The sequence below is a fragment of the Elgaria multicarinata genome, chromosome 1 (genome assembly GCF_023053635.1).
Source record: "Elgaria multicarinata webbii isolate HBS135686 ecotype San Diego chromosome 1, rElgMul1.1.pri, whole genome shotgun sequence".
In the NCBI taxonomy this organism is placed as follows: Eukaryota; Metazoa; Chordata; class Lepidosauria; order Squamata; family Anguidae; genus Elgaria; species Elgaria multicarinata.
In genome coordinates, this window is record NC_086171.1 from 187,156,082 (window position 1) to 187,167,881 (window position 11,800).

General features: G+C 42.4%; 1 protein-coding gene across 1 annotated transcript in view; it reads right to left on the reverse strand.

The window, feature by feature from the left end:
- ARHGAP40 (Rho GTPase activating protein 40) overlaps positions 1-9,734 on the reverse strand; it is a 45,178-nt gene extending 35,444 nt beyond the window's left edge. The window contains exon 1 of the mRNA XM_063120052.1: positions 9,469-9,734. Coding sequence (XP_062976122.1) covers positions 9,469-9,578 — 110 coding nt within the window. The 5' untranslated portion in view covers positions 9,579-9,734. The remainder of the gene's footprint in view (positions 1-9,468) is intronic.
- Positions 9,735-11,800: the final 2,066 nt, after the last annotated feature.

The window sequence follows — 11,800 nt, forward strand, 5'->3', positions numbered from 1 at the left end:
ACATCATGAGAAGGCCATGGTAAAATAATATGTTTCCAAGGCCTTCTTAAAAGTCTGCAATGACGGAGCATGGCAGATGTCCAATGGCAGCTTGTTCCAAAGCTGTGGGGCCACTGCAGAAAAGGCCCTGTCACATGTGATCACCCACCTAGTTGCTCTCATGGGTGGGCAAATGAGAAGGGCCTTTGTGATCTTAAAGTGTGGTCAAAACCCGCACTATGAATTGGGCTCGGGAACACACAAGTATCTAGTGCAGCTGGTACAGAATAGGCATTATGTGATCAAATTGCCTCAGCCCCACCAATACTCAGGCGGCCGCATTCTGCACCAGCTGAATACCCTTTAAGGCATATGTAAATACATGAAGAGGTTCCAGTTAGCCATGCTGAATACGCTGCCCACCTTTATCCAATAAGCACCTCTCTGTTTTACAGCAAGTTACGGACCAGAATTACAGAGGAGACTGTGCCTCAGGGCATTTCTCTGGCCTGGTTCAGACAACATGCTAAACCATGCTGCTTAACCACAAAATAGTTAAGGGAATGCATTCCCTTAACCATTTTGTGGCTAAGCAGCATAGTTTAGCGTGTTGTCTGAACCAGGCCTCTAGCTTTAGAACCAACACATATCCTTCTTTAAGCTGCTTATTCTAGTCAGGGACTCCAGAGGAGTTTTTAAAGTGCAGCGGGTCTCAAGGCATTCCAATATTACATCAAAAATTCAATTGTGAACTACTTAGAGAGCTTCAACTATGGGGCAGTATAGAAATATAATAAATGAAATGAAATTCAAAAGGTACTGAATGTACTGAATGTACCAAATGTACTGAAAAAAGACAGAGTTCATGAATATCATAGAAGGGTAGCAGAACGAAAAACATACAATTCAGTGCTCAGCCTCTTCACTCTCAATCTCAAACGTGTCTCCTCTCAACGCCCCCCCCCTCTCTCACACACACACACACACACATTAGTGTGCAGCTTGACTCCTCCCTCTACAGCAAAGTTCTGTAGCAAAATTTTGCTACAGCAAAATTGAGGCAGGCTGTGCTTTGTGGGGAGGCAAACAGATCTACCGTAGTTGTCCCCATTTGAGAAATATGGATTGGCGAATGCAGGGTGCCAGCTCCCATTCGTGGCATGTCTTTATGAGCAGCTTAGGGAGTCTGCTAAGGTATTGGAGATGCCTGCGATGTGAACCGCAGTGAGGCGTATATCTCTGGACATTGTCCAAGGAAGAATTTTGATTGCGAGATTGACAAGTGGTGGTGAGTGTGTGCCTCCTTGCTTGTTTAGGTGCCACAATACAGATGTGTTGTCTGTGAGAATCTGGATCTGGCGACCTGTAATGTCTGGCTCGAAAGAAATCATCGCTTTCCATGCGGTGAAGAGTTCTAGTCTGTTGATATGGCAATGGGTCTCGGATGTGGACCAGAGACCCTGCGCTTGGAGGTGGCCCTTGAGGGATGCGTCTGTTGTTATGGTCCTTGTGTGTGAGGGAACTAGGAACAGGGTGCCCCGAGTCAGGTTGGAAATGTCCATCCACCAGAGTAGGGACCATGCTGTGGTGTGTGGGAGGGAGAGACGGATCCGACGGCCGTCGGATGCGAAATCGAAGACTTCTGTTAGCCAGAGCTGGAGGGGTCTCATTTTGAGCCTGGTCCACTCCACGATAGCTATGGTGGCTGCCATGTAGCCTAGAAGTCTCTGGATAGTGTGCACAGGCATGCGCTTTTTGTAGAAAGTTGAGGTTGCCAAGGAGACGAGATTGATGGCTCTGTCTCTGGGGAGATATGCCTCCCATCTTGGGAGTCCAGTTGTGCTCCAATGAATTGGATAGTTTGGCAGGGCTGTAGGGTGGACTTTTCTATGTTGACGCAGAGACCAAGGGTATCCAGGAGATGGAGGGTGTAGAGCAAATCGGCTTGGAGTTTGTTTTTCTCGGGTGCGACGATTAGCCAATCATCTAAGTACGGGTCTATCTCAAGGCCCTGGGTCCTGAGAAATGCAAATACTGGGGCCATGCATTTTGTGAAGACCCTGGGGGCAGAGGAAAGACCAAATGGGAAGCCTGTGAATTGGAAGACCTCTGATATCTGCGGTGATTGGGATGTATTTGGATGTGAAAGTATGCATCCTGGAGGTCGATGGATGTGAACCATGTTCCCTGGAGCAGAAGGGATAGATTTGCTCCTAATGTGTTCATCCTGAATTTTTTGGTTGAGATGAATTTGTTTAGGGGGCGAAGTTCCAAGATGGGGCGGAGTCCCCCATCATGTTTGGGGACCGTGAAATATCGGGAGAAAAATCCATTTGTATATGGATTGGTAGTAACATGCTGTTGCTCCCTTTTGGAGGAGGGTTAAGGTTTCCATTGTGAGCACTTGTGTAGGGGCAGTGGTCTTCAAGATGCCTAGGCGGGGAAGGCTGGTAAATTTTAAGCGGTAGCCATTTGCTATAATGTTGAGTACCCATGCGTCCATAGTGACTGAAGTCCAGGCTTGATGGAATTGGGTCAGCCTGTTGCCAAATATGATGGGCACAACTGGGTGGCTGTCAAAGGTGACATCTTTGGGGCAGATCGGGGCGGCCACGAGTTGGACGTGGTTTTGACAGTTGGTACTGCTTTTGTTGGTGTTGCAGTTGGTACTGTGGTTTTTTGAGGTGGATGCGATGGGTTCGTCCATGGACGCCGTGTTGGATTGTTGTTTGGAATCAACTGCTTGGAACACTTTTTGCCACAGGAGAGCCTTTAATCTATCTGCCGTTTTTTCTAGGTCGCCTAGAAAAGGACATACAATGCCTGCAGGATTCAACAACGTGGGTTTCTCCGAGGCACAAAAGGCAAAGCGTGTGTCCATCAGGGGGTGGCAATTTACTGCCACACTGGCTGCATTTAGTAAACGGGGCCTTCGAGGCTATGCACCCAAAGGACGTGATGAGCGATGCTAAACGTTCTTACTTTGTTTTTTCTTTGTCTTTTAGGGAGCAAAAAGATGAAGACAAGGAAAGGAGGAAGGTAAAAGAAGAAAAGAGGATCTCAGCAAGGGTGAGTATGAACACTTTAGTCCCGACGAGGCGAAGGCGACGGCAGTCGAAGAGGAACTGAGGGATTGGGCGGGAACATCATATATATACCACATGATGGTGGGGGAGGAGTTCCCGCCCAAAAAATTCTCAGCTATTAGAAGTCCGACTGAGGCTCCGCGCAGGTGCAGAGCCCCATTAAGTGTGATGCACAGAGACCACGAAGAAGAAGTGCCCTACTCCTGAGCAAGTGGGGTGTAATTTTAAAGTGTAAAACGTGCCCTAAAAATATCCTTATTTTAGAAACTAACATTATCTCCAAATCATCTCAATATTTATTTATGCATTTATTTATCTATTTCTTTTATTTCAGTCTGATTATTTTCATTTTAAACTTACCACTACTTGTGGGGATGGGGGAACAGTATAATAAATAGCTAATGTAGCGTTGAGCCCAAAATGGGGGAAGAGGCTGGGTTTTATTAAAATTGTGATGCTTTTTTGTTGGGGGAGGGGTGTAGAGGAAACCTTAGAGGAGGGCAATGAATCTGAGACTGAGGCTCTCCATCTTGCTATGCTACAATGAAACTGCCTCAGCAAAAGGAATATTCCTCTTCCTAAGACAGTACAGTTTTTTCGGATATGTAGAAGGTCCCTCCACATATTAACTTAAATTAATATAAAAGATTGGCTTTGTTTTCTTTCAGTGACATCAGGCAACCAAATCAAATTGGCTACATGGCACTACAGTGCCATCATGTTCACTATGTCATCCCTGAGAGCTTGGGATCATGAAGTGAAGCAGCAGTCTTAAAAATGGTACGAAAGCAGTAGCAACATATCAAGAAACACAATTGGGAGTTGCAACAAAGTGTCAGTGTGGGATTGCAGCTAGCCATGACCTCTTCCAGGATAGTCCCATTCCATTCCCCCTCCTCTCCATCTCCCACAGTCAGTCAGCATTCCATACCCACTGAACAAGCTCCATCCTTATTGTGTTGTTTCTCTCTCTCTCTCTCTCTGTTAATTTCTGCAAACCCAGGGTTTCCCACGAGCCTGCTAATTCCTTCCTCTTGTGCATAGATGATACCATTTTGGCTACATAAAAATCAACCCCTGGCACTGCTGGCTAGACATGATGAGAGTTTTTAGGACAGCAGGTTGGAAAAGGGTGCTATATAGAATGAAAATCACAACAATAGGGATTTTGGTTTTCAAGGGGCTTTTCAGCACCTCTCAGAAGCGCACTTTGGCTTAAAAACCCAATATTTTCACCTTGTAAATCAGCAAGCGAGAAAATTCATACAGTGCAATCTGAAGTAAAACGTATCAACAGTTACTTGTTCAACACCAGGAAGTTAACTATCATTTGGTTTTGCCACTGCAGAGTTCAAATTCCATGCATCTGTGATAAAGAATTAAAATAAAAAAGGATAATGTTTAAGATTGGCAACTGTGAAGGACTTGCACTGTACAGGTATTGTAGTACAGGAGAATGTGAGGTGGAAAATCCATGCCCGCACATATACAAGTAGTTCCCAGGGGCCTTGTGCCTGCTACAGAGGGCAAAGATAGTACAGCGTCAAGACATGCGGCAAGCAACCGTTTTCCATCACTTGGACCCGGAAGATCCCTAGTATGCAATATTTGTTGCATCAATAGAGAAATAGACAGTCAAAACCACTGTCTGGCTAAACTTTCCTAGTATGTTTCTTTTTAATCCTAGGTTCTGCAGACAAATTCTTTCCATTCTCAAGATGGCCTTGCATGTGTTTTACATTGTAAGATTTCAGTACTTCCTACCTTAATGACATTTTGTTCTACCAGAAATCTCAGGGCAGCATACATGGTTTCCTTCTCATCCATAATTTTATCCTCACAACAACCCTGAGGGGTAAGCAAGTCTGAGAATTGGCAACTGGTCGCCCAATAAGCTTTACTACCCTTGACACTCTGTCCACCCCAGTTGCTGTCTTGCGTGTTACCACTAGTTCAGGCAGCTTAGGTATTTCCTAGGCTCACATTTCTAGAGACAGGCATGCCCAACACAGTGCTCAGCAATGTTCCACTAATGCCAATTCACTCTTAACGTGAGTGGAAATTGTTAGCGTAAAGATATATAACAATTAAGTAACAAATGGGAAGACTGAGTAATAATGCCACAAGGAAGTTCTCACCACTCCCAGCTGCATTTCCCTATATGCACTAGGGTAGCTGTTGCCTCTACAAGCACAAAAAGGCATTCAATTTCTCAACATCTAATTGCCATAGATCAAGCAACTTTAGAGCACCCGCTTACCAAGTTTATGAACCAAGCCAAACTTTTTAAAAGGTACTGAAACAGAACTATGTGCATTTCCAAACACTCCTGGCCCAAACTGCATTGGACTTGGAACTTGAAATATACAGATCCATACTCCAGCTCAACTTGGATTCCTCAAGGGATCTTGGTGAGCTACTGTATCTACCACCCTCCACCTCATATAATAAGGAAAAAAGGCAACTGAGCGTGCTCTTTCCAAGATTCTAATACCCACATTCCAGCCCTGAGAGGTACTCTAGCTCCAGTTGTGTTTGATTGCAACTCACATAATTGAGGAAGGCTAAGCTAGCTCATGCTGGTCAGTCAAGGTGGAAACAACATATACAATTTATTTATTTATTTAAAATATTTATATCCCGCCCAATATCACTAAGATCTCAGGGCGGCGTACAGATAACATACAGTATAAAACAATAAATATACACAGTTAAAAACAAATTAAACCATAATCCAAGTTAAAACAATATATAATTTAAAAGCAATAGATGCAGTTACAACAATGTGCCAATGAGTTTAACCATCAAAGGCTTTATTAAAAAGCCATGTTTTTACTTGGCGTCGAAATGCAATCAATGTTGGCGCCAATCGGGCCTCCAAGGGGAGGGCATTCCACAGTCGGGGTGCCACCACAGTGAAAGACCTCTCCCTTGTCCCATCATAACATATATGTTGCATTGGTGGGATGTGGAGAAGGGCTCCCCCAACAGATCTAAGGTCTCGGGCAGGCATATATAAGGAGAGGCGCTCTCTCAAGTATCGAGGTCCCAAGCCGTTTAGGGCTTTAAACATCATTACCAGCACCTTGAATTCCGACCGGAAGCGTATAGGCAGCCAGTGCAGTTCCTTTAAAACCGGCGTTATGTGGGCTCTGTAAGATGTACCTGCCAGTAGTTTAGCTGCTGCATTTTGCACTAGCTGCAATTTCCGTGTTGTCTTCAAGGGCAGCCCCACGTAGAGTGCATTACAGTAGTCTAACCGGGAAGTTATCAGTGCATGCACTACTGTGGCTAGGTTGTCCCTGCCCAGGAAAGGCCGTAGCTGGCGGATCAGCCGAAGCTGACCCCAAGTACTCCGTGCAGTTTGTGGCTGCCAATGTGAGGGAAGGGGAAATGTGTTTTCCAGAAAGGCCTGCCAAGTTCGTGATGGAGTGCCATAGAGGCAAACCAAGAGTGAGCACGATCTGGAAAGCCGCCTCCACCACCACACACACACACATCCTCTAGACTTTCTTTCCGAGGGAGGTCTGCTTTTCCTCAGCACTTCATACACTCAGAAGGCTGAATACAGTTTTTCCAATGAGGATTTAGGTAGCATATCCAGTGAATACCAGTTTTTGCAGTAATGTTGATAGATGTTTAACATGCTATTCCAAGCAGATGGTACTGTGCATGTGATGTACAAACTCTATTTTCCTTTTCCTTTCTATGTTAGACCAAAGGCAGTAAAAGCCATTTTCCACTACTTCATCACTACACAGGCTATCATATAATTTAATACAGTTAAGGGAGATTTGTTTATTTATTTATTTATTTATTTATTACATTTCTATACCGCCCAATAGCCGAAGCTCTCTGGGCGGTTCACAAAAATTAAAACCATAGTAAGACAACCAACAGGTTAAAAGCACAAATACAAAATACAATATAAAAAGTACAACCAGAATAAAAACTACGCAGCAAAATTGATATAAAATTAAAATACAGAGTTAAAACAGTAAAATTTAAATTTAAGTTAAAATTAAGTGTTAAAATACTGAGAGAATAAAAAGCTTCTGTTGTAAAGCAACCAAGAGGCAACCAAATTTCCAGTAATGCAACAACAAAGACTTAGGCTGTGTTCAGACAACACAATAGTCAATGGTGGGTTAACAGTCAACTGCATGGTTGATTATTGAGGGGAGACTCCCCACACAACATGAAGATAATCAACTGTGGTATGAATTAAGGCCAGCATCAAGTTAACTATTAGTCAACAGTGTGTTTGATTGACACATTCCCTGCCCTCTCTCCTCCCCCTCAGTCCTCCCACTGGTATCCCATCAGCCATTGTGAGTTCTGCTGGTTGGACTAGACTGTCAGCTGCAGAGTGATAGCTCTTGCCAGGGGACTTTGTAGTTGCCAAAAATAGGCAACTGTGTACAACGAAATAGTCAACAGTACCCGACACATTGGCACAATAACCAATGGTTGTTCAAATAATCAACTCTGCACAGTGTTGGTTATTTCAGCCAAATAACCAACCATGGTCTGTAAAAGTCTCAACGGACAACACAATAACCCACCAATTATTAACCCACCGTTGGTTATTGTGTCATTCAAACCCAGTTCTTTAAAAGGGAAAAAAAGGAAAGCCCCCGAGAATATTAGAAAACCTTCCTAGCTCAGTGATCAGCAAGGAGTGATGTAAACAGTACAGGAATAAACTATTTGCTAACCCCACCAGAACAGAACCCAAGAAGGATCCACTCAAAGATCAACTTAAGCTGCATGCTTAAGAGATTTAGGGGCAATGGAAATTAAAAGCACAAATACATAAGCTCTTCGCAATCTCTTCACAATATAGAGAAAGGTAAGTCTTGCACACAAATACCGTCCATGCTTCAATATTACATCTATTATTATTAGCCTACTTTCAAACAAAAGGTACAGATGAGGTTTAATTCAGGGTCACATACACAGAGAGAAGGAATAGGTACTAAAGGCTTTATCTTTAAACTGCTAAAGGCAGGTTGGCCTCACAAGAATCGTCAAACAGTCGTCAAAATGCATGAATAGTTTCTGCATTAAGTTTGGCCATCTTGTGGAATGTCACTAAGTCAGTTTCTGAGCTTAGAGGAAATGCAGAACACTTGGCACCCAGCCCACAGAATAGGAATCTTGCTGGCGCTAGAAACCACAACTTGCTAGGGTGAGTTGAGGGAGATGTTGCAAGAGAATCTAGATCAATAATTATGTCCTGTTAACAGCGCTTGGAAAAGATGGAATCATGATTACCGGGTTCAAGGAGGCTAGGCATCTTAACAGCAATCGAAGACGCATGTTGTGGTTATTATGACACTAATTGATTAAGTGATCATTTAGAAGGGCAGTTAAACTATCGGGAATTTTGCATATCATTCTGCAAGCATCATGTAGTCACAGGCTCAATTAATCATGCCTACAAATATATACCATAGGATTCATTATGCAAGCACTGCATGACTTACTTTCATGCAGGTTAGCACTGGGTGTATGTTAAATGCAAGCAATATATCTGAACTCAAGTTTAGTAGGGTTTTGTTAACTGAAATCTCCTATAGCTATATGATGCAGTAAGGGTAAGAGAAATCATGAATAAGCAATCCTACTCATAAAGCAAAAACTAGCAAAGTAACATACTAGCAATAAATACCCTTCAAAATAAACCACTAACTACCAAAATTGATGACAGTTACACTAAAAACAAAAACAAAATCTCTTATATTCTGAACATGAGAAGTTTTACATTACATGTATACTAGCTGATCAAATATTGGAAACAGCACACAAAATACAATAATATAGTAACTCTTAATACAAGTACTTGGAAGCTGTAGTACAGGTTTCACTGAAACCAACGTGCAAATAAGCACGCTTACAACTGCAGCCCATATATAGTGTATATAAAAGCACTGGTCATACCTAACTCCTGCATTTAGTTCTCGTTAAATAAAGATGTGTTCACAATTATGCATTTTTAAACTCTGAATGAGAAACTTTTCCACTCATCAACTTCCCCCCTTTTATTTCCCTAAAACCAGAAAATTTGTTGAACAAGTGATTTATTTAATCAATAGTTTATGCAGCAGCTTCTAGTACCAAAGCACTTTTTACACTTCCTTAAACAGCCCTTTAGGAAACTCTTTTCAAAACAGACAAATGTGCCTGATTTACACTGAAACTACAAGTAGGTAAGTAGGCAGGACACATTCTTAATTATATTTCTGTTGCCTACTCTCTTCCAGTAGACTTTAAGTTTAAGAATTTCCCTTTGATTGCATTACCTGAATTTCAGATTATAATACTGTCGTTCCACCTCATGCTGCCTTCTATGCTAGCGTGATCACCCAAGTTGAGGGATCCCAAAACAATGAAACAGTACCTGCAAACACCTGAGTGCCCAGACGACTGGACTGGCTGCAATACGACCTGGGGTCTAGGAATCCGAGTCCTAACAAATCCAGTTCTCCCATGCTTTCCAAATTTATCCATTTTCTTTACACGGAGCCCAAATAGTTTCTCTCTGCCAAGAGAAGCGCAAACCAGCTCATCCGTATCCCAGAACAGGAGACCTCACTGGAACACCTTTGGATTGTTGGACTGTTCAGTAGCTGACTGCACTGAACACAACGCTGCTGCAGCACCCACTCACGCCTCAGGAATGCTGCTAATTGGACAGCAAATCCTCCTCCTTCTCTCTCTCTCTCTCTCTCTCTCTCTCTCACACACACACACACACACACATACACCCGGTGAGAACTGAGAGATAAAATCTAGTCAATATACCCATGACTTCAAATACGCAGCCAGGGACTCATTCCAAGAATTGTCATCCATTGTCTCGTGTTTGGAACGCAAGAGATACCTGTCTTGTATTAGGGACTCAAAGAGGTAAGACAGGGCTATGTTGGTGTCAGACCAAGCAGTCTGGATCCAGAGTTTCTGCCTGTTTCTGTCCAACTGTTTAGCTCTTATTGGCAGGTGTGACACAAAACAGGAAATACCAGCCCAAACTAGGCCAAATCTACAGCCATATTTTTGCCCATACAAACGTCACCAGAATACAGACAGTTATTTTTTGTACTCAAGTGGTAGTGGGGGGCAGCACTTAATCTTACTATTTATTAGCTCAGGTATGCCTTCAGGAGTCATACCCATGACAGAAGATCCAGAATGATGAGGCTGAACTCAAAAAAAGACAACACAATATTTTTGAAGCCATTTTTGGAGTTTGTTTCTCCACACAACTGCTCCCTGTGATGAATGTGTTACCACAGAACCCACTTCTGTTTTCATTTTCATTTATTTGAAAACAGGGCCATGCTACACAGAGAGAGAGAGCACAAACCTATGCCTTTCATGAAGGAAGTTTAAACTATAAAAGATATTAAAGTGGCATATTTCCCTCATACAATATAAAAATAATACAATACACCCATACTCAGAGATGTGAAGACTTTAAAGAAACTGTAAAAAAAATCCTGGAAAAAAATCCATGGGAAATGTTTTTTAAAAATATTCTGGGTTACCCCCCCCCCGACCCTCCCCAGGCTTTCACATCTCTACACACATGAACACAAAGCAAGCTTTCTTAAGAATGAGTTACTTCATTTTTAATATGAAGAACTTCAGGTAAAATTAGGCTTAGGCTAGATGTACAGATACAGCAAAATGGTAGTAGAATACTGAGGCAGTAGAAGCAACAGCAATTTTGTCATACCTTATTTTTACCACATGGACTCTTAATACTTCTAACTATCCATGAATGAGAGAAAGCACTTTTGAATGCTTCCCATGTTAAAAAAACAAAAAACAAAACCCTGCTAAGAAGAGAAAACAAGACTATCAGGGAAGAAGGTTGTAGCCAAGTCCTTCCCTGCTGTGTAAGGATTTTTTTATCTGCAGGGATCCCCCACTTAGAATGGACTGTACCACTTCACATACAATTGTCTCAACATGTTACCATCTCATTCTGCTGCGTGTGTAGAGCCCAAGGTTGCAATCCCAAATCCACACAACCACAGAGTAAGTCCCTAAAGAAATTTGTGAGACAATTTGCATCGGACTGTGTTGCAAGTTTCCTTCTTAAAGCTTCAGGAAGACACTCTTAAAAATACACTAGCTAGCAGGAAGCTAGAGACGATACAAGGCTGGGATAAGTTGAATAAATTATTAGTAGTATTTACGTTGAACATTCAGCCTGAAGCACTGCTGATTAAGGATGGTATCCCCCACTTAATGAGAGCCAATTTATTAATGACTAATTCACACATGAAATTCATCATTTGATTTGTGGCAGTTATGGGGTTGTAGCACAAAACACCACATTTAAAATTTTCATCTCCTCTGATGTGAGTTCAAACACCATCTTGTAAGTGGAATGAGATCCCACATTCAGCCATTTATAAAAAGTTGAGTGACCAACTGAAGTAAATGACCTTAAATGAGACCAGAGTTGTCAGCTACTCCTTCTCAAGCTCAAAGATATCCCCCCAACCAAAAAAATACAATCTTATCCTCATAGCTCTTCAAAAAATAGACAATGCAAAGGCAGCCCTGAATTTCCCACCACTAAGACGGGGCAAAAGGAGAGAAATACTAGAAGCGAACAAAATGATGGCATGAACTGTATCAATCAGCCTTGCTAAAAGAAGGACAAGTTGCTTACCTGTAACTGTAGTTCTTTGAGTGGTCATCTGTGAACTCACACATAT